This window comes from Neovison vison, chromosome 6, assembly GCF_020171115.1.
Source record: "Neovison vison isolate M4711 chromosome 6, ASM_NN_V1, whole genome shotgun sequence".
In the NCBI taxonomy this organism is placed as follows: Eukaryota; Metazoa; Chordata; class Mammalia; order Carnivora; family Mustelidae; genus Neogale; species Neogale vison.
This window is the reverse complement of record NC_058096.1, coordinates 99,368,746-99,392,339: the sequence shown is the minus strand read 5'-3', so window position 1 is coordinate 99,392,339 and position 23,594 is coordinate 99,368,746. Positions and strand designations below refer to the sequence as shown.

At 36.8% G+C, this 23,594-nt stretch overlaps 1 protein-coding gene across 3 annotated transcripts in view; it reads right to left on the bottom strand.

The window, feature by feature from the left end:
* NAALADL2 (N-acetylated alpha-linked acidic dipeptidase like 2) overlaps positions 1–23,594 on the bottom strand; it is a 1,286,203-nt gene that overhangs the window by 221,394 nt on the left and 1,041,215 nt on the right. For all 3 annotated transcript variants that reach the window (XM_044251814.1, XM_044251815.1, XM_044251812.1), the window contains one exon: positions 2,234–2,380. In XM_044251814.1, coding sequence (XP_044107749.1) covers positions 2,234–2,380 — 147 coding nt within the window. The remainder of the gene's footprint in view (positions 1–2,233; positions 2,381–23,594) is intronic.

Genomic DNA, 23,594 nt, shown 5'->3' with positions numbered 1-23,594 from the left:
GAAGAATTTTCTACATAAAATTATCTCACATGAAGCATTTATATTTTGCAAAGGACAAACGCATAAATTTTTTTCCACACTAAAGCATTATAAACAAGGTCATTTGTTATAAAGCATAAGGGATTCTATTTTAATTGTCTTTTTAGAGACAAATACAATAAAAAACAATTTTCTTGATGGGAATTGGACATTTGGGGTACAATTTGAAAAAAAAAAAAACAAACCCTGATCAGCTCTTTCAGACTAAGCCAGTTCTCCTGGATTGACTTTAGCCATAGGAATTTCACAATGGTAACAGCACCTTCTTGGAACTTAACTATGACCTATTTCCAAATCTTTCTAATGACCCCTCAGATCCTCTTGGTGATCCTCCTTATATCCCACCTCTTCACCCTTAGAAGCTTGTTTTCCCTAATAATTAACAAGCTCCTCTTTTCCACTAATGTGTTGTTGTCTAAAAAGTTCAGAGATTTTTCCATTAATATATTGAACCTACAATCCGATAATAATACCTGTGATGATAGCTGGAGTTGATGGAGGCCTTATTATGTGCTCAATATTAGCTAAATCCCTTCCATGTACATCTCATTTAATCTCACCAGGGCTCTAAGGAGTAGATTCCTTAAGTATACCAAGTATACCAAAATAAGTCTGAAAGAGGTTAACTCATTTGCCTCATAAGTACCAGAGTTAAGAGTTAAGTGTAGACCCATTCCTAAGGCTATACTATACTGTCTGTCTAAGTTCTTGGCTTAAGATTCAACCATGGTGAAATAGATATGGATGGAATAAAAGCTGTCATTCAACATGTTCACATGACAGGAGCTAGATGGGCTGAAATAGGAGGACGGTGAAAAAATATTAAAAGATATCCAGCAGGAAAATTCAAAATGAGCTATTGTTTTTTGTTTGTTTGTTTGTTTTAGATTTTATTTATGTATTTGACAAACAGAGATCACAAGTAGGCAGGGATGAGGGGGAAGCAGGCTCCCTGCTGAGCAGAGAGCCCGATGCAGGGCTTGATCCCAGGACGCTGAGAGCATGACCGAAGTCAAAGGCAGATGCTTAACCCACTGAGCCACCCAGGCACTCTGAGCTGCTATCTTAATACATTGATTTCATTAAAGTGTTTATAGTGAGCTTGGTAAAAGATAAGCTACCTCTACGCATGGATCCTATTTTTACACAACAACAGCATATGAAAACACAATCTTAAAAAAACAGATAAATTATAGTGATAACTTTTCCATTACCCAAGAAATCACCTCATTACAATAGGATTCACCCAGAGTTTCTCCCTCCATGAATTTAAGTCATTAGTGACCATTAGCTGTTTACAGAGGAACTCAGGGATGAGTATGGGAGTGGTGCTGAGAAACAAACCAAAATATCACTAAAGCTATCAGCAATTAAGAAACTGCACACCTAAAGTTGTGCCTATAAAAATGTAATTTAAACCCAACTTTTCAGGGCCATCTATAGTTGAAGAACAAAGCAGGCTTAATTCTATTTTCCAGCCTCTATTTATGTTGTTAATATCATAATTACCTCAAGCAGGCCACCCAGCATTCAAATAGCTCCCAATAAAGCATGCACAACTTGTGAAAGGTAAAATATTCCAATAGGTTTAGAACTACAGAGAAACAGTTTTCTGCATCATAATTCTGAGGAAGGTCAAAAGGTTTGAAGTTCAACAAATGGATGAAGACAGAATTAGTAGAGGTAAATCAGGATTCTGTGATAATCTTTGGTGAAAAAACCTCCTCTCCTCACAAAAAAGTAGTATCCTTTTGGGCAGGCGAACTACTGACAAACTTCGGGTAGCTAATCCACAAGACTCACATTAATATACAATATGTGAAACGCATTTTCCCTTGGGCAAGGAGAGAAGAATCTATTGCCCATGTCATCTGTTTCTGTGAATACTGAAGATTACAATTATGTTTTGATGTTAATCCAACTACTGCAAATTTCTTGTTGCGAAGCACACTGTGAAAATGTGAGTGACAGTATAAATCTTTTTAAAATTGAATTCAATACTATTGAAAAGAGCTGATGTTTTCAAATACTGTTACAAAGCCTCTGAACAACAAGAATAACTCTCTAAATGAAGCAGCCTCCTATAGTGACCTACTTGGTAAGAAAGACAAATAGCCAGGATAAAATCAAATTCTGCATGTCTGCTAAATAGTGTGTATGGGTTTGTGTATTTTGCATTTTTAGGAACAATCACCTCTAATGCTTTGATGTCCTCAAAGGCAAACTGCACGGTAGGAACTCCAAGATGGTTGATGAAATAATCAGCATCACCTTGTATCTGTACGGAACTGACGTTAGTTTCTTGGCAGTTAGCTCTTCTGGAACAGTTGAAATGATTTTTCTGAAAAAAACATAATTTAAATTGTTAGCATACACTATGCTTCTTGGGACACCCCAAAATCAGTGCTATTCAAAATACAGTCCATAGATCAGCTGCATCAATGTTATTCAGGAACCTGCTGGAAATATAAATGCTTAGGCTACCCCCTTGTCCTCTGGAATGGGAATAGGAACCTTTAGGGATGGAGCTCAGGAACCTACATTGTGACATTGCCCTATGGTTCTGATGCTCACTAAACTGTGACTAGCACTGGACCAAATCCAACTCTGCTTGCTGTTGGTGCTTCAAACCATTTTTATCATAGCTTTACTATGAACTTCAATGATTCTTTAATTTGAAATATTTTTAAATGCTGTTGAGTCCCTAAAAAGTTTAGGATTTTTTTTTTAATTTTTCAGAAAATTTAAAGGATGACTTTGTAGGTTATAATTCTATTCTTCTTATATATTTTTTTTTGAAAACCACAGAAGGAATTTTCTCCATTTATTCTTAAAAGTATATTCCCTCAAGTCTTAAGTTTGAACTTTTAGGAAAAATACCAAGCTCCAAACCCATAATCATGAGAAAAGTAAGACATTAGCAGTGAGAACAACACATCTCACATCAAGCAGAAAGTTTATATTCAAGACATATTTGTCATTGTATCAAGACATTGACTCTTCAACACCCCCCCTCCAAGTTTCTTTGGCATGATATAATTTCAAAAATACTTTTAAATATAACTGATCAAAAGATTTGGAAATTATAGTCCAGTACTTAGAAAGTGAATTGTTGCAATTTTTTCAACTACAGTGCTAGATTTTTCCAACATATAACAATGTTTCTGTATCTATCCAATTTTTTTGGAGGACCTGAGAGCTCTTCGCAATGAAGTTAAAATCAGTTAAAATGGAAGGCCTGTATGAAAGTTTATAAACAAGACAAGGTTTCAGTTTAATGTTACTTATATATATGTGGAGTAAAGTATAAAAACCTAAAATTTGTATAATGAGCCCCACCAATTTGCTTCTTTTGAAAGTCTGATTTTCTGAAAAGAGAGTCAATTCTCTTTCACTTCCTGATATATTCCTGGGGCAAATTCCTGAAGGTTTTAGATCAACCTGGGACAGTTTGGGCAGGGTTTTAATATTCTCCCAGAAGAGCTACATTTAAATACTAGATTATGAAAAACGAAGAAACTACTTTGTATCATGTACAAAATTCCAAGTACTTTTGACAGATCCAGCTGTTGAGAATTGGGACCTTTAAAGGGATTTGTCCAGCCAGACTAGATTTTTTTCCCTAATTGAATGTGAATGCCTTTGTCAGGCAAGATATTAACAGGTGTCCCGTCACTGGAGTCTCACACACAGCCGGCTTCACTCACTCACGTTCACTGAATGGTGCCCGGATGCATTTGAATTTGAATTTGTGAAACCTAGACTGTTACACTCTTTAATGTTTTTAATAAGGATTTGATAGAATCTAGTCTTTTCTCTCCCCAGATGCTTAGTCAACAAAATCATTTTTTTTTTTAAAGATTTTATTTATTTATTTGACAGAGAGAAATCACAAGTAGATGGAGAGGCAGGCAGAGAGAGAGAGGGAAGCAGGCTCCCTGCCAAACAGAGAGCCCGATGCGGGACTCGATCCCAGGACCCTGAGATCATGACCCGAGCCGAAGGCAGCGGCTTAAGCCATTTTAACAAGTGATTTACATGTTTCCCCTTACTTATATCTGAGACATGTATCCTGCTCAACATCAGTGAAAATACAGGTTTGGCTTTCATTTCTTTATTGTTATGGTGTTGTTTTTTGTTTTTATTTATTTTGGGGGGGGGATTTGTTTGTTTGTTTGGCTTTCATTTCCTTTTGTATATATAATTCTTAATATCCACTCCCAATACCTGCCATACTGCTGTATTCCTTAGATTTCTGTTAGAGAAATTTCCTTAGAATTTTTTTTCTCAACAGAAGAATAGCATGGATTAAAAGGAAACAATTCTAAATTCCACAATATGTGTCTCTGAAGGAATTAAATAAAAAGAAATAAATGTAAAACTTAAGTCTAATATATATATATTTTTTTTAAGATTTTTTTTTTTTTTGAGAGAGAGAGAAAGTGAGTGAGTGAGAGAGAGCATGAGCTGGGGAAAGGGGCAGAGAGAGGGAGAAGCAGACTCCCCACTGAGGCAGGGAGCTTGACTCCAGGGACTCTGGGCTTGATCCCAGAATTCTGGGATCATGACCTGAGATGAAGGCAGATGCTTAATTGACTGAGCTACCCAAGAGCCCCTTAAATGTAGTATTTGATCTTATTTTTATTCAGTCATTATTGCTATATAATAGCCTCCCTCTTATAATAAGTATGTTTCCCAAATATGCAAGTTGCTAAAACAACTCACATGATCCCACTGCAATCAATTCTTGCATTCTTTTTTGCTCTACAAATTTCACAAAGCATACTTCTTGTTTTGTCTCCGCCTTTTACCAGCCCAGAACATTTTTTTTTTAAGCCATTACAGATACCCTTGCCTCTCTGTACTTGCCATGGCTAAACCCATTGAATAGCTTTACTGTTTTTACTGCATTCCATTTCTGTGATTCCTTCTAGCTACATCATTGCTTACATGTTCTCCGTTTTCAGCCAAATCAAAAGGGCAATATCCAGCCTTCAAGATTTCATTCCCTAAAATACTTCCATATTCTTTTCCCTACTCTGGCTTGCTTTACTTCACCCATTTATTAACAAATCTCTTTTTTCTAAAGGTTTGTATTACCATCTCTGTCATCAATAAAAAACTTATTTTGTAAACCAAACAAGATGTCAACAGAATGAGCACTATTAAGAATTGTTTTTCAGGGACACCTGGGTGGCTCAGTGGGTTAAAGCCTCTGCCTTTGGCTCAGGTCATGATCCCAAGATCCTGGGATAGAGCCCTGCATTGGGCTCTCTGCTCAGCAGGGAGCCTGCTTCCTCCTCTCTCTCTGCCTGCCTTTCTGCCTACTTGTGATCTCTGTCAAATAAATAAATAAAATCTTAAAAAAAAAAAAAAGAATTGCTTTTCAATTATATTTTGACAGCTGAGATCTATTAAAGTACATCTATGGTGCTAAATCTTGACTACATACAGAGGGAGGATAGAGTACAGAAAAATAGTATTGTTTGGCCCAGATGGCTGGAACCTATAGCTGGAACTACTTGGCTAGTGAGCCTTCCATCAAGATGAAGCACAAATGAAGGGTAAAAGCTTCAAGAAAGCCAACTCAAAATTTGAGGATCAGGGACAACACAATTCCCTGAGAAACCTTCCTAGGGTCTATTCCTTATCTACAAAGCCCAGCGTTTCCCTACAAAGTTCTGTAGAAGACTTATCTCACCAGCTCATACCATTTTTCCTCTCTTTGCTTCTGTCTCTCTCACCACCTTATCCTCTACTGCTATTCTCCTGTGATTTCACCAGGGATGAGGGGAGGAAGGACTGTACCCTCAAGCCTGTGTTCATTTTGTTCCTTTTAGTACTTTTGTTCCTCGCTATTTTCAGAGTAAAATAGGAGAAAAAGGAACCCAATTTTCAGATTGGAATTTTTCCCCAGTCATTTCATCTAGGGATTTCCCTTAAGAGTAGAACATTTCTGGCATAGAAACCCCATTCTCTAAAACTTTTTATGATTCAGTACTTTAAAATCCAGGCCGAATTCATTGACCTTAAGTGATTCTAAAATCTGTAGCCTAACATGAAGTGTTTTCCTACACAACACCTCAGTGGATTATAGTAGATCTACATCAGGTAAGAGATAATGACCTACTCAACCCCTGTGAACACTTATATCTGAGAGGGAAGTAGAAAGAAATGTTAATTTCCTTCATTTTGCTAGAAGTTAGCCACCATGGGGAAGAGAAGGTTGGTAGCAAATTTGTGCAGATCAATTAATCTTTTAAATTTATTTAAAGGCTGAGTAAATTCAAATTAAGTATTTCATCCAAGGAGTTCAAAATGCTCCATACTTAACATTTGATAACAAGCATTTTTATTACAGTTCATAAAATAAGCAAGTTCAGGCAATGACTGTGTTTATGTCACTTGTTTAATTTCCCACCACAAGTCTATTGAAGATCTCAAATGTAATCACCATCTCAATCCAAAAGCTGCATGTCCTTTGCAAGTATACTCCTAGGCTGAAAAGCAAAACCTTATAGTAAATGGTCACATAAGTGAAATACAAAGAAATTAAGTCAACATTTACCTTAATTGAATAGTGATACCAAGGCACATTGACAGATTTCTAAAATATTTAAAAATATGTTTAATAATTCAAACATTTTATCTTTCCCACACTCTGCTTTCCCCTGCACACTTAAGTATTCATTGTATATTTGTAAGAAATCTAAGGTGATTACTTATTCAAATAGCAAGTGTAAGATTCCAAATAAAAGTACCACATGCTACACACTATAATAAAATTAAATCACTTTCTTTTCATTTCAGTAATGTTTTGTAACTTCAGTTGTGTAGAAACAATTTATCTCCCTGGTTTTCCTGAATTCCACAATATAGTAATGTTCCAATTGTGATGGGTATTTTTAAAAAATGCCTATGGGTATTTTTAAAAAATGATTTCTCATTATAGGCACTGAGATGGTTAATTTTATGTGTCAATTTGATTGGCCCACTAGGTACTCAGATCTTTGGTCAAACATTATTCTGGGTAGGACAATGAGGGTGTTTTCAGTTGAGATTGACATTTAAATTGATAGACTGACTAAAGCAGATTCCTCTCCCTAATGTGGCTAGGGCTTACTTGCCTTAGTTTAAGATCCTGAGTAGAACAAAAAGGCAGATCATCCCTTCTAAGAAGGAACTGCCTCTGTCTGACTTTAGCTGGGACACAGGTCTTCTTTCTTGAGATTCAGCTGAAGCACATCATTTGTTCTGAGCATCAAACTTGCTGTTTGAGGGGCTGGAACTCACACCATGGGCTCTCTGTGTTTGTTCTTTCTGGGACTGCATGGTCTTTATTTTTATTTTTTCAAGAATTTATTTATTTATTTCAGAGAGAGAATGAGTGCACGAGAGCATGGGAAGGAGAGAGAGAAAGACTGAAGCAGACTCACACTAAGGACAGAACTCTAACTGGGGCTTGATCCCACAACCTCAATCAAGATCATGACCTGAGCCAAAACTAAGAGTCAAACTCTCAACTGACTCAACCACTCAGGTGCCCCTTTCCCCCTTTTTAAAGCACATTATAATCACTGTATGGGGTTGTAACCCATTATATGTAATGAGCCACGTATCTTTGGCATTTCTTCAATGTTTATTTAGTTACTATGTGCGCACATCATAAGTTCCTTACTTATTTTGTATGTATTTTTATACAGGTACCTCAACTTCCTATCTATCCCCAGTTCCTTATAATGTATTACAGATCTCCTTTTGTAATCTTTGAGTGGAAACAGGAAGTTCTACTTACTGATTCACTTTAACATTTTAAACTGGAAACTTATTTAAGTTATCCATAATACCAGCATCTGATAATGAGTTTCTTATACATAGAATATATTTTCAAATGGTAAACATTTTTTAAAAAATCAATAAATATCTTGTCATGCATTTATTAAAGATTAAATTGAGTATGGATAAAACCCAGCTTTTTATCTTTTTAAATTTTTTTTAAAGTGGAAATTTTCAACCTTATAAGATGGGATTTTCAAAATCTCTAGTATCTTAATGTTTCTGCAAAGGTTTAATCACCTACTTACAGAGTATTAAAAAAGTATTTTATCCCTCTAGTATATACCAATAGAATTGCCAAAGTAAAAAACGGTCTAATTCTCATCTCATTCTATCCATTTTTAAAACTTTGATCTTGTTCCCAAATATGAAGAAATGTTACTTTATATTTGAAAAACTTCAAATTACATTCAAAATACATTTATGCACTAATGAATGTCTTAAGAAGCACTCTGTAACAGTGAAGATTAAAAAGTGAAGATATTTGCCCTTCTTCTTACTCTATCTCCTGCCCAGCCCTATGTCTACTCTATTCCCCTTCCTCTTCCCTGATTAACTTAAGATTCCTGACCAATAGGCATATGATAACAGATAACTGATTTCTTTCTTCTTCTTTCTTTCTTTCTCTCCACTTAAGGCTTTTGTGTAACAATAAAAACAGGTGTGTTATTTTTAAAAACTTAAATATCCACATTTCCAACAAACTGTTGGATTTAAATAAAAATCTTGACTAAAATAATAAAATAGTATCTACCCTATGATATCTTATACCACAATACATTCCAGATGAATCCACCTTTTAAGGGTAAATCTAAATTATAGAAGTATGGAGGAAAAAATGGAAGACAATTTTTAATAATCCTAGCATGGGAGAGACATTTTTGAGTATGAGAACATACCCAGAAGATAAAACAACATTAATTACCCCAATAATATAAACTTAGTTTCCTACATGACGAAAATTACCATAAACTAAAGATAATTGAAAACCTAGGGAAAAAATAGTTACAATTCATTCCCTAGCTAAATGGCCTAGTTTCTTTAATACATAAAACAAAAAACCTGAAAAGCCAATTGAAAAAAAAATAGTCAATGAATATGAATTGGCACTTCACAGAAAAAAATAACTATAAATATGTCTTTTATGCACAAAAAGTATATTAAATGTCTCTTATTTTTACTTTATAAAAAGCATTGGTAAGTTTGAATATGAACTGAGCTGTGAAGAATATGGGAATCCTGGTGCCTCATATTGTTTAAGAGAAAAAAACTTAAAAATTCTATGAAGGTTAGATAAATCATATCATATCCGTATAATGAAGTAATATCCAGTTTATAAAAAGAAGAATGAAGCCACTTGTACATTGGAGATGCAAAATCTCTAAGATGCAATTTTTTCTCAGAAAAAAAAAAATGTGTCTTAAGATTCTATATGTTGTCATTTGTATAAAAAAACAAAAAAAAAAGCGGCCCTATGACCCAGCAATTGCACTACTGGGAATTTACCCTAAAGATACAAACGTAGTGATCCAAAGGGGCACGTGCACCCGAATGTTTATAGCAGCAATGTCCACAATAGCCAAACCATGGAAAGAACCTAGATGTCCATCAACAGATGAATGGATAAAGAAGATGTGGTATATATACACAATGGAATACTATCCAGCCATCAAAAGAAAGGAAATCTTGCCATTTGCGACAACATGGATGGAACTAGAGCATATCATGCTTAGCGAAATAAGTCAAACGGAGAAAGACAACTATCATATGATCTCCCTGATATGAGGAAGTAGTGATGCAACATAGGGGCTTAAGTGGGTAGGAGAAGAATCCATGAAACAAGATGGGATAGGGAGGGAGACAAACCATAAGTGACTCTTAATCTCATGAAACAAACTGTGGGTTACTGGGGGGAGGGGGGTTGGGAGAAGGGGGGTAGGGTTATGGACATTGGGGAGGGTATGTGCTTTTGGGTAAATTGGAAGGGGAGGTGAACCATGAGAGACTATGGACTCTGAAAAACAATCTGAGGGGTTTGAAGTGGCGGGGGGGTGGGAGGTTGGGGTACCAGGTGGTGGGTATTATAGAGGGCACGGCTTGCATGGAGCACTGGGTGTGGTGAAAAAATAATGAATACTGTTTTTCTGAAAATAAATAAATTGGAAAAAAAAAAAGAGGAAGAAAGGGGCACTGTGCCCAGAATGAAGCATCTGGAAAAGACATGGAGAAGACCGACCCGGATGCACCAGCCAGTGGAGCTGTCGCATCATCTGAGCACAAGGCCAGTCCTCTCCCACTACAGAACCTTGCTCTGGCTGCCCTGAATCAAGATGTCGGGTACTTTTCCGTGGAAGACGCTATGCAACTGCTGAGGGGAGTTCGGCAAAGGCTGTTGAAGAAGAGCCCTCCCCAGCTGACTGACAAAAATCCCATCTGTGGAGCAGCCCAGGACGATGGAGAACCCCCTGCGAGGAAAACGCCAGAAGACTTCAAGGACAGCCCTGATCTGCAGGGAAGTGCAGACCCGCTGGTTCAGGACATTGGCAGCTGTGGACAGAGAGTGCAGGACGGGGCAGGGGAGGCAGGCAGGCCAGAGCTTCCTGACGGAGGTGTGCCGGAGGTGTGCCGCGGCAGGCACCCGTTGAGGGCCAGAGCCAACACCACACCCTCAGCCAGATCCTACTGACGGTGATGCATCTGCTAGAGCTCCTTAGAGATCATCTGGAACGTGGAGGTGCAAGGAGGCAGGTGGAGACTGGCTCCTCCTCCACTGATCATGTGCCCTCAGGTGGGAGCTCCCTGAAAAAAGGAAAGCCATCCAGGGCACTGAAGAAGGCACGTCAGGGGAATGAAGAGCTCCCAGGAAACACAACAATCCACCGAGCTGAGCAAGTATCTTTTCACCTGCGAAACAGCCTCCTGGAAAGTGAGATTCAGAAGTTGCGCCTGAAGCTCAAGGCAGAGCCTAAGCTGTGCGAAGAGCACATCGAACACCTGGAGAGGAAGAGGATGGAGGAGAAGGCACGCTGCCTGCAAGTGAAGAACGAGCTTGCCAAGGTGCGCAGGAAGGTGGATGCTGCCCACTGGAACTTAGGCCTCTACAAGAAGATTGCCGAGGACCTGCACCGAGAATGGCAGAGAATCTCCTCCTTGCATGACCGAGAGCGCCTCCTGCTGGAGAACAGAAGTGAGGAGAGCCAGAAGGCTGTTCTGTGGGCAGAGAGGGAGTTCCAAAGGCTCAAGGAAGAAAACCATTGCCTCAGGCAGAAGCTGGCCAACTCTGGGCCCAAGGTCCACCTGTCTCCGGGGGGCCTCCTGCTCCTGCTCCTGCACCTGCTCCTGCTCCTGCTTCTGCTCCTGCTCTTCTGGGCACAGCCTCCAAATACCCTCAAAGGCCACTGGCTCCCCTGAAACCCCAGAAGCCCAAGAAGGGAGCAAGGGTGCACTGGCCAGAATCCAAGTTCTCGGGTCCCCTGCAGGTCTGATTCCCTTTCCCAGCAGCCACCCACACTCACAACCAGAGCACAAAAGCTCCTGTGCTTCCTTACTCCTTAAGCCATACCCATTGCTCCTTTTCCTGGAGATGCACCCCATTATTGAACTGATGCTACCTATTCCCTATAGCCGTGTGAGAGAGTATTTTCCAATGTTAAGCACCAAAACAATAAAAATATCAAATTGCTGAAAAAAAAAAAAAAGCCTATATATGCTCCGGTACAAATGGCATTTGCCTCTGGAGAACAGTACTTATGGCAACAACTGATTTAGGAGGAAGACTTTTCATTGTCTACTTGTTTATTAATTTTTTATTTTAAATCTATGATTGAATCGTCTGCCAAAAATAAATGTTAAAATTTTCAAATCTCCTCTGAACTATATGCTCTGTGTACCCAATTCCAAGATTCCCAGATTATAAGCTAATCAATTTAAAAACAGCTTTTGTTGGATAGCAAGAAAGAAACAAACCATTTAAGAGCCCCCAGTTTCAGAAATGTTAGCATTTTATAAAATATCTAAGTAGAAAAATGAAGTACTTAAAACCGTGTCATGAAAACCGTTTAATATAAGAAGGTCCATTTAGGATCATCAGATATGTATATACCATTAGGGAGGGGACAGATAAAAGTAACTGCTACTTGTAACAAGTTCTCTTATAGGAGGACTTAGGACAATAGCATGAGTTCTTTGCTGGGGTAGGGTCACTAAAGTAGGCACTCAAATAACCAGGAGGATACTGGGAGAGAACAGATTGCCAGAGTGATGTGGAAAACTGAAAACAAAATTCCATTCATTTCATAATCATGATCTCCTTGAGGACCATTTTTGTTTACATGGTTTGTGTGTGTTATTTTCTAGGTAAATATCAAGTTATTATCAAAATATGCTAAATATGGGCCCCTCACTTTCTACAAGGAGATCTTTATATAAGGATTTACCATTTACAAACAAATATCATATTAAATCCTAATTCAACCCTGTGAGATGGATAAAACAGTAGTGTTCTGTATACAGGTTAAAAGCTCTGTTGCCCTCTAGGAACATAAGGATAACAGAATCGGAGGCAGGAATTTCTAACTAGATCTTTACATCATTTGCCCCCCCCACCTCTACCTCCAGTCTAATAGTCCCCCTCCCCTCACACTCAACTATGGAAATAAGAAAGGGGTTCCTCCTTTGCATAGAAAAAGCTGGTAAGCTGGTGATGAATCAATTCAATTCAAATTACCTTACAGTTTAAAGAAAATAGTAACTTAAAAAAATTGGCACATTAAAGAGACTCCATAGATCCCTCTGCCATGTTGGCGCTTCTCCAATAGGGTGTGCTGTGGGTCGTTTCAATTGCTAAACTTACTTCTTCATGCAATGCAAACTATATATAGAATGACAAGCCCAGGGCCCTTCCAAAAACCATACTCTGATTCTATCTAAATGAAACCATGAGCATATTGAAAAGGTAAAGCGGAACCCTCCCAATTGACCTTTGGCCGATGCACTGGATGATCGCACACTCCCCCCTGGGTACAATTCCTATGGGACCTTTAACGACTGAAAGGATCAAGATATAGATTTTATGTCTCCGTGAAGGATAACAACTCTGGCTTCACAGGGCTGTTCCATGCTGAGGAATTGGCTGACATCACATAACTTCAGCTATTATTTCACCAGCCTTCTTTGAGGTTTGTCTTAAATAGCTTCTCCTGGCCTCACAGGCAATGCTATTTTAAATAAGACAGCATCAGCATTTCTGTGATGTATTCCAGCTGCCAGGCATTAAAAAAATTAACTGAAAAACCTAACTGGTTTTCAATTCAACATTAACTGTCTCAGGCTCCAAATATTTTTAATGAAATATTTAAACAAGCTCTACGATAGATGAAACAGCTTAGTAACTTCCTTCCAAAAAAAAAAAAAAAAAAGAAATTAGACGTCTCAAGAAAAGTAAACCTGGAAGCAAGGAAACAGTTGGAGTTATTCTGCATACATTTCGTTCAGTGAACAGCAGGAGGAAGTCGGCTGTCCTCTCTATGACCAGGGTTACAGGCAGTAGTAAATCAGGTGGGTGCTCTCAGGTATTTTAGAGGTAATTCATTTAATTTTAGGAGGGCACAGGGAGAAAAAGCTGAAAAATGCAGACTTGGCAAGCCAAGAGGGCCAAAGGATGTGGATGGCATAGCATCCCACATTACCATTTCAAGGAAGTGCTGAGAGTGAGAAATCGGGCAGAGGAAATAACCCCATCAGCAGTACTAGTCTAACTCTGACAGATGACACCACCTTGCAGAACCTGAAAGCCCAGCTCCTAAAGAGCTGCTGGCCTAGGGATGGCTCTGCTAGAGTGAGTTCTTCAGGGCTTTGTAGCCATATTGTATCTTAAGGAATACGGTGCAGAGGATGCCCAGGTACTACCCATGACTCACACCACAACACCATCCCCACATGTCAGGTTTCTTTAGACTAGACCTAGGACTATTATCCTGCTCACCAGGAAGTTTATACACATACATCACATATTTAAACTCAATTCTTCTTTGTATTTTTTCTGCCTCTCCCACATGTTTTTTTTTTTCCAATTTATTTATTTTCAGAAAAACAGTATTCATTGTTTTTTCACCACACCCAGTGCTCCATGCAAGCCGTGCCCTCTATAATACCCACCCAACCTCCCACCCCCCCCCCGCCACTTCAAACCCCTCAGATTGTTTTCCACATGTTTTTTGAGGCCAGAGAATTTGTTTGTCTACCTTTCTCTGGACCCCCTTGTGATCAGCACAATAAAATGGGTATGACCAAAGTTTGTAAAAGGGAAGTCAATGTGATCATATTAGTGTTTTCCAATGGGAGGGAATGGGAAAGGAGAGGAGAAGAAAAGACCCAACACTGCTGGGGCTGGCCTAGGTTTAGACCTGAAAATGATTGGACTCAGAGTTCTAAAGATTTTGGAAGCTTGAGGTTGACTTCAGGTAATTTCACAAGTCGTAACTGTACTGGAAAATCAGTCTCTCTCTCTCTTTATTCCTTGCTGGGCAAAATCTGCTTTAGAGAAAACTATGTAAACTATAAGGTGCCAGAGGAAGTCAGTAAGTATGTACTGACTTCACAGAGAACATGGTGATAAGTAGCTTGAGATAAACACTAAAGAAAAATCTAAGCATGGCCCACGCATAGACGGCAGATGAGAGAGACAATTTTGCACTCTCCCTTCAGAAGTACTGATATCTCTTTTCAGTAGTATGACTTTAGGCAGTTACTTAACTTCTTGAAGCCTTGAATTTCTCTAATATAAAAAGGAAATGTGTGTACAATATGAAAAGGTTGAGAGGAGTAAATTAAATAATGCGGGCAAAGCACTCAGCACCTAGTCCTCCTTCAAAAGTACTTAGAACCCAGCTGTTATTATTACGAATCACCTTTAAGGCTGAAATAACCGACGGAACACACACACATACACACACACACACACACACGCATCTTCCTTTTTGGCAATTTCTTTCTACCAAATCTGCTTAAAACTATTTTCTCCTGCCTTCTAGGACATGGAATGCTCATATTTAGAAAGTAAATCTTTTCCTGATTATCTAATGCACTTTTTCTCAATGAACTTTGGTGAACTTTGGTTTTAAAGGAGGTTCTTTTCACACTTTTTTGTTTTTTTCCCTTCTCAAATTAATCTATTTGGATTTTATAAAGTATTTCATGTGACAGAATTGAATTTTTTCTTATTTAAATATTCTTACTAAATGCATTAAAAGAGAATTTTTAAGTGTTATACAATTATTAAATATGTAAAATATATTGCCCTTTTGGATTTCCACAGGAAAAAAAGAATTTTTTTTTAAAAATGGGGTAATGGGGTAAGATGATTATTTATACCTAAAAAAAGATAGGGCATCACTTCATATTTTCTCATCTAGTATCAAGGAAATTTTTTATTAAGATATTTTATTTTTCTTAAATTTTCCTTAATAAATTATTATTTTCTAAAGAATAATTCTTAACGCTATGTAGTTACAGTAATTGTTATTGTAGACATTCATATAAAGTCTATATAAAGTCATGACATTTTCTTATTAAAATATCAATTGAAATAAGATAAATGTGATGGGAAAACACAAGAAAAAGTACCTAAAATAGTATTATAATTAATCACAATAAAAAGTAACAAGCATGGGATGCCTGGGTGTCTCAGTGGGTTAAGCTTCTGCCTTCAGCTCAGGTCATGATCCCAGGGTCCTGGGATAGAGTCCTGCATAGGGCTTCTTGCTCAGCAGGGAGCCTGATTCTCTCTCTCAGCCTCTGCCTGCCACTCTGCCTGCTTGTGTGCGCCCTCTCTCTCTCTCTCTCTGACAATTAAATAAATAAATAAAATCTTTTAAAAAAAAGTAACAAGCAAAACAGTAGGGATCTAACATAATTTTTAAAAAGAGGCCTTATTCTTCATTTACAGAAATATAAGAATTATTTTAGAAGACCTAACTTTATGATAGTAATATTTCCATTTCAGCCTTCCTTAATTTTTGATCACTTCAACTCTCTCTCTCTATATATATATATATATATAAACACTTAATTTATATTTAACAAATATGTGTTTCATATCTGCTATGTGCCAGATGCTTTCATATACAATATTTTATTTTATCTTTATAACAATACTTTAGGGAGGAAATAATTATCACTAAGCTGTTTTATTTTTCGTTCTTTATTTTTAGATTTTATTTATTTGACAGAGAGAGAACAAGTAGGCAGAGCAGCAGGGAGAGGGAGAAGAAGAAATAAGCTCCCCACTGAGTAGGGAGCCCTATGCTGCAGGGTTAGATCCCAGGACCCTGGGATCATGATCTGAGCTAAAAGGCAGACACTTAACCAATTGAGCCACCCAGGCAACCCCCTAAGCTGTTTTAAAGCTGCCATTGCTAAAATAAATTTAAGGAACTATCTGTGGTCATTTAGGTAGTGAGAAGGCCAAAATTTGGGCCACAGTTTCTGTTTCCAAGTCCAATATTCTTGACTCTTTAACACCAACGCTGGGATTCCAAAGAAATTGGGTTTCCCATTTTCTCCAATTTGGAACTCAAAACACTTAAGACATGGAGGCTACTTTGACAGGAGACTTTGTGTTGGATTTGACATTTTGCAGATAGACACAGAAATCACACAATGACCATTTGTCATGTCTTCTTGACATCTGCCACCTTAACAACTTGCCTGGATGTGAAATAGTTGCTTCAAACTTGACTCATCAAAGATTTAAATTCTACACTATGCTAAACAAAATGAGCCAGTCACAAAAGAGACAAATCTCATTATATGACTGCTAGTGATTGAAGTATATCCCCCTCATATCCCTGTGTTGAAGCTTTTATTCCCAAGGTGACTGTATTTGGATATGGGCACTGTGAGGAATTGAAAAAGGTCATAAAGGTAAAACCCTTCCTAGGATCAAGACCAAGATTGTGACAAATAAATGCTTACTGTTTAAGCCACTCAGTCTATGGTATTTTGTTATAGCATCCCGACCAGATTAATACAATGAAGTATCTAGAGTAGTCAAATACATAGAGACAGAAAGTAAAATGGTAGTGGTCAGGGACTAGAGTGAGGAAAAATCTGGGGAGTTGTTTAGTGGGTAGAGTTTCAATTTTGCAAGATGAAAAAGTTCCTACAGTTGTTTGCAAAACAATGTGAATATACTCAGCACTATTGAACCATATGCCTAAAAAAAAAAGTCCATTACACTGGAATTGAAACAAATAAGTAAATACTTTTTTTAAAAAAGTTAAGATGGGGGAGCCTGGCTGGCTCAGTCGGTAGAGCATGGGACCCTTGAACTTGGGGTCATAAATTTGAGCCCCACGCTGAGTGTAGAGATTACTTAAAAATAACATCTTTTAAAAAAGTTAAGATAGAAAACATTTTAGTATGTACATTTTATTATAATTATTTTTAAATAAACATAAACCAAAGAATAAAGTATTGATTTCTCTTAAATTATCTCTTTTCCCAGTATTCCGTTGTCTAAAAATGGTCCTAGCATTCACCCAGTTGCTCACATCAAATCTTTATACTCATTCTTTACTTTTTACCTTCTTTTGCTGCCCCTTACACATGTAGTCTAGAGTTTCTCAGACGTTAGCATGTAAGAAATAACCCAGAGGTCTTATTAAAACACACGTTTCTGGGGCCCCATTCCCAGACTTCTGATTCAGCAGGTCTGGGTTGAGTCTCAAAAAGCAAGTACAGGGGTAATAATAATGAGGTACAAGCTAAGAGAATTAAAAGGAATTACTATTATTATAGATATTTTTTAAATATAGAAAAAAATTGTCAGTTCTTAAAGATCAGAGAAACAAGATGCTTCAGAAATAATAACTTTATTCTGCAGAGTCCAGATTCCATCTACCCAATTTTTTGTTTGTTTATGTTTGGCATTCAGTGAAAAGATGCCAATTTTGAATCGACCAAATGAAATAATTTCATAAAGAAGGCAATGATAGCATTCTACCTGCAGTACAATCTTTATTTATGATTTGGAATCAAAAACATATCTTCTCCTTTTTTTAAACTATTGGTTCTGAGAGCTGGGTTTCTAAAATCTATCATCTTATTATTTAAATACTTTATACAGAATATTGACCTAAATATTCTTCTTATATTTTTGTAACACTGTGAAGTAATTAGGGTATTACAGCGATCTGACAATGAGGAAATTGAGATACATAGAGGTAAGCAATTTCCAATGATCTTATAAATGATAAGTAACAGACTCCAGTAGAATTTGACTCCTACTCCAGGCTTTTCTTTCCCCCTTCTTCATGCTTTGTCAAAGATTTTTTTTTTTTTTTTTTTTCTAATGGTGCTTCAAATCTTCCCCCCTGGTTAAATTTATTTATTTTTTGGTAAATGTTTGTCAAGGAAGAAGCAAAAGATGAGCTGTTATCACTACATATCCTTATGCTGTGCTGTGATGATCCCTTTCATAAATGCCAAGATGACCGGTTAACCTGAGCCTGTGCCCTGAGCCCTGAAGTCCATTGCTCTCTGTCTTGGTTGCATCAGAACCTTAAAGATAACATAAGTTAAACTAAGTTTAAAGAGAGAATTAAGAGAACTTTTTTTCTTTTTTGGAAATTCAATTCAGCTCAAATCCTAAACATTTAAGAGTAGGTAAAATGTTTCATTAATTATCCTGCAACTCAGAAACAATAATCCTAGCATGATACTAATAACTCCTCTTCCAAATAATATTAGGAATGAATGGTTAGTTCCAGTCTCACAGGTTGTCAACACTATACATGCCGGTAAGTCATCAAGGATTTCTTCCTCTCTCTCAATATATGTGTGCATGTATGCATGTATATACATATGTATATACATTGCTTATATTTTATAATCATTGCACAATCCACACAATTTGCTAAATGCCTACTGTCACATATTCTAGAGAATACAAATTTTTAACAAGATGCATACTTTGTATTTTCAAGGATCTTGGGATATAGTTGGGTAGGAAATGCTTACCCAATTGATGATTTGGGTGATTTGTAGAAAATATTTTTCTCTAAAGGGGATGGTATATTGATTTGAAAATTACTTTTGGGGTGCCTGGCTGGGTCTCAGACCTTAAGCATCTGCCTTCAGCTCAGGTCATGATCCCAGGGTCCTTGGATCAAGCTCCACTTCAGGCTCCCTGCTTGGCGGGAACCCTGTGTCTCCCTCTCCCACTCCCCTGCTTGTGTTCCCTCTCTCGCTATGTCTCTCTCTGTCAAATACATACATAAAATCTTAAAAAAAAAAAAAAAAAAAAGAAAAGAAAAGAAAATTACTTTTGGAAATTCACATAAATTTAGTAGAATTGAATAGAGCCTATTGATAAGAAATCTTTGCCAACAGCTAAAAAGGGTGGCAAATAATGCAATAATATGCACCTACTGCTATCTGAAAGACAGGTAGGAGTTTTAATGGACATTGGTAGCTGCAAAATTCTCTTTGGGTAACGGAGCACTGTGGTGGATAGATACATTATTAACATGATCCCTTTATCAGTTAAACTTGGGTTTCTGTTTCAACTACAGGAAGTCAAACAGTACTATATCATTTCCTTGTTCTGACATGCAACAACAACTTAATGAAAAACACACAACCCCAGACCCCCTCAAAAAAGTTTCAGACTCACCTATAGACTCTCAACCCACAGGAGCTAGACTAGAATTAGAAAATATTTGAGAGCTCCTATTCCTACAGTATTTAGCTTTATGCCAAATTGTATTGCTCCTGAGGCTCTGAGGAATGTCTGCAAAAGACTTTTTAACATGTGTGTCATCACATTTCAAATAATGGTGTTGTAATTAGACAAGGACAGTCAATTTAGAAGGTAAATAAAAGTTGATATTAGATAAATTGCATACATTTAAGCTAATTCATATTTTATATGGAGATGTTTTGTTACTTAATTTCTCTTTTTTAAATTTATTCATTCGAGAGAGAGATGAATAGCACAGAGTAAGACTGAGAGGGAGAAGCAGACTGCAGACTCCCTACGGAGTAGAAAGCCTGATGGCTGGATCCCAGGACTCTGAGATCACAACCTGAGCCAAAGGCAGATGCTTAACTGAGTGAGCCACCCAGGCACCTCACAACTCAATTTCTCTTATGTTAAATATGTACTATACATAATCATTTTGGGTTTTGCTTATTAAATTAATAGGATTATTTAAATGATTTCAGAAGTTGGTAAGCCTACAATAAATTATATTCTTTTACATCATCAATGAAAACAAATTGGTACCAGCCTTTTAGAAAGTCATTCGGCAGGATGTATTACGTACTTGAGAAAAGATATTCTTTGATACAGTGATATTAGAGCTAACAATCTATCCTATGTGACTCATCTAACAGAAAAGGAAAACTATTTACATAAAAATATTTACCATGTCATTTATATTATATTCTACTTTTGGATGAATTACATTAAGTAGAGAATATTAGAAATAAGCTAAAACCCCTCACCATAATGCTTAAATTCAAACTCCTAGTCATTAAACATAATGATCATAAAGGTTAGTTGCATGAAAATGCTTTTGAAAAAATACTGCTAGACTAACCTTTAAAAATGTAAAACCTACAACTCCCACTGCGTGATTTTCCCCCTTCTTTAAACTCTCCAAGAGCTTCCTGTTGTACTCAAAACAAAACCTAAACACTGACCCTGGTTTGCAAAGCCCAGCCTGCTCTGACACCTGGCTACTTCCTCACTTATACCACCCACACTCTTCCTCATCCACCAATACCCCCTACACTCAGGACTACTTCATTCCACCATTTGGAATACATGTCCTCTAGTTTTTGCTTGGCCAGCTCCTTCGGGTCTTAATTTAAAGTCTTCTCCTCCCAGAAGAGTTGCTTGATTATCCAATATGAAGTTGTCAGTCACTCCCTCTCTTGTCCCCTTACTTTAATTTTCTGCAAAGTACTCATTATCATCTGATCATTTCCTGTTCACTTCTTTATTAATTTGTATGTCACCAGGCTACTCTGCTAGAATGCACAGTCCATACACTCCATACAAGCCCAGATGCTTACATACTGTTTCTGGTACATAGAAGATGCTTGATAAATATTTCTTGAATGAATGTGAGGAGGTTCTGAATATGCCACAGCAAAAATATGCTACTATGACATAAGAGCTGTTTTGAGCTGAAGGCAATTGAGAGGACACAGACATAAGGGGAACTCTTTGCCCTCTTCCTCTCTGGAGGAGCCGGATGAAGTCTCCTATCAGTCCAGAGACAGATGGCACCAGAGGAATCCATATAACAAACCCTATAAAATCTTACCATCCCATCATTCCCTGTCATGTATTTACCTTCCCAGCTTGCTGTCCCAAAAGCCTAAAACTTTTCCTTTGTCTTACCTCTTTTCTACAAATGTGTTGTTCTTTGTAAAGACGCTATGTAAGCCCAAGTGCTAACCACCCCTTTCCATTATCCAAAAATGAGTTCTCTCATTCAACGCACATGTTAATAAATTCTGTTTTTCTTTTATTAATCTATCTTTTGTTCAGCCTAATTTTTAGGGCTCCAGCCAGAGAACCTAAGAGAGTGAAGCGTTTTATTTTTCTCCCTTACAAATAAATTTACTGATATTAATAAGTCTTTTTAAATTTTTTTACTTTTTAAAAAGATTCTATTTTTTTATTTGAGATAGAGAGACAACACAAGTAGAGGCAGTGGCAGCCAGAGGGAGAATCAGGCTCCCCACTGAGTGAGAAGCCCATGCAGAACTCAATCCCAGAACCCTGGGATCATGACCTGAGCTGAAGACAGACGCTTAACTGACTGAGCCACCCAGCTGTCCCAATGAGTCTTTTTTTTTTTTTAAACAGAAATATCCTTTCAAAGAAAAATTAGCTATATTTAAAGACGATTTTGTGTGAACCTTTAAATGATTATATGATGAGTCTAATTTTGATACTACAATACCCAGCTACCCAGCTACAATTACTACTTGGGAATAACTTCTATAATTGAAACACATAGGGTTCCCAAGGAGATGAATCACATTTTAAGTTTGTGCCTTTTTGAAGTAAATAAAATTTCACAATGTCAAACATTTACAAAAACCCAAAGCAACATACAGTTAAGAAATAAATTAGTACAATGTATAAGTATAAGAGCTATATATGGAAAGAAAAGATTAATAGAGATGTAGCTATTTGGGAAGATTTTATGGAGAAGACAAAACTTAATTCAAGGATAGATAGAGGGATTTGACTCAACCAGGAAAATAAAAAGGATTCCAGAAACATTTGGGGAAAATCTTTTTTAGGGAAATTTAAGATATCCTCACCCTTTATAACTTGTTCTTCTAGAACCTTCTAACACTAAATTATCCTACTTTCAATCATTCAGCTTAGAGCCCAAGTTAATACAGGACCATTGGGAAATTCTGAGTCCTCAAATTCTGAGGTAGTATGTAATAATTTATTCATTTTAGAAGCTTGAAAAGCTTGAACTAGTGTGCAGTTGGTCAGGAGATATCTAAAATTTATAGACTGTTTTTATCTTCTGAGTCTATTTATTCAGCGTCTGATACATTAAGAAACATATAATGATTTAGATATTTCTGTTTACTTCCTAGGCCTTGCTATACTTGCCAAATACAAACTGCACTATCAGCAAAAATGGGAGATAATTATTCAGATATAAACATGGACATTTAACAAGATGCCTATAACTTCCTTTTGTATATGGAGTGCTTTGAAATGCCAGAAAGTTAAGTAAAAGGAAAGTTTAAATCTTTAAAGGTAGATTGAATTTGGTGGCATTTGATACAGACCATAACATTTTTAAATATTGATAAAATACATAATAACCAATCTATCATCAGGAGTATCTCTTAAAGTGCACCCACTTAAAATTAAGTGAGATTATATTGAACTTCATTTCCCCACTAAATTAAGTAATTAATTCCAGGAATTTCTAACAAACCATAGGTACACACTTGAATCCCCACCTGTAAAAATGCTACTAGTCATTATGTTCATCAGTGTAGGTCTCTAAATCAATAAAATGGTATAAAAATGCAACATAAGCAAAGAGGAAATTTTAATACATTGTATAATGCATGTTTCACATCTTGTTATACTTTTGTTAAACATTCAGCTGCTAGCATAGCACTATAAGGCTGTGCAGCAAGAGCACACATATTAATAGAACATTTCTTTAACAACTTATAAAAAAGAAACATGCAGATTTTGACAGGCACATAATATGGTAAATCTCAGTAATATGAAAGTATAGCTGTATATTTCAACATAAACTGAATGTTCAACATTTTAAAATACCAGTAGTGGGAATAAAGTCATTTAATAGGCAGAATTGCCCCTAGTCATTTGCAAACTACTGAAAATTTGCATGTAAAATTTAATACTCTATTTTCTTTTTCACTAGAGGCCTTATTGAAGAGAGAAGAAAAGAGCAAATGTGATGAAACCATGTACTAGTGAATATATTGTTCTTTTAGAAACTTCAAATAAAGGGATAGCAACATTTTACTACATTGCATTTACCAATGAACTGCATATTTCAGCCTAACAAACATTTTCATAACATTCTCATGCTTGCCTTTGTCTTATAAGTTTGGTTATAGTTATTATTCCTAATACATATATAGATATATTAATACATATATATTAGTATATATATTAGGATTTATATTAG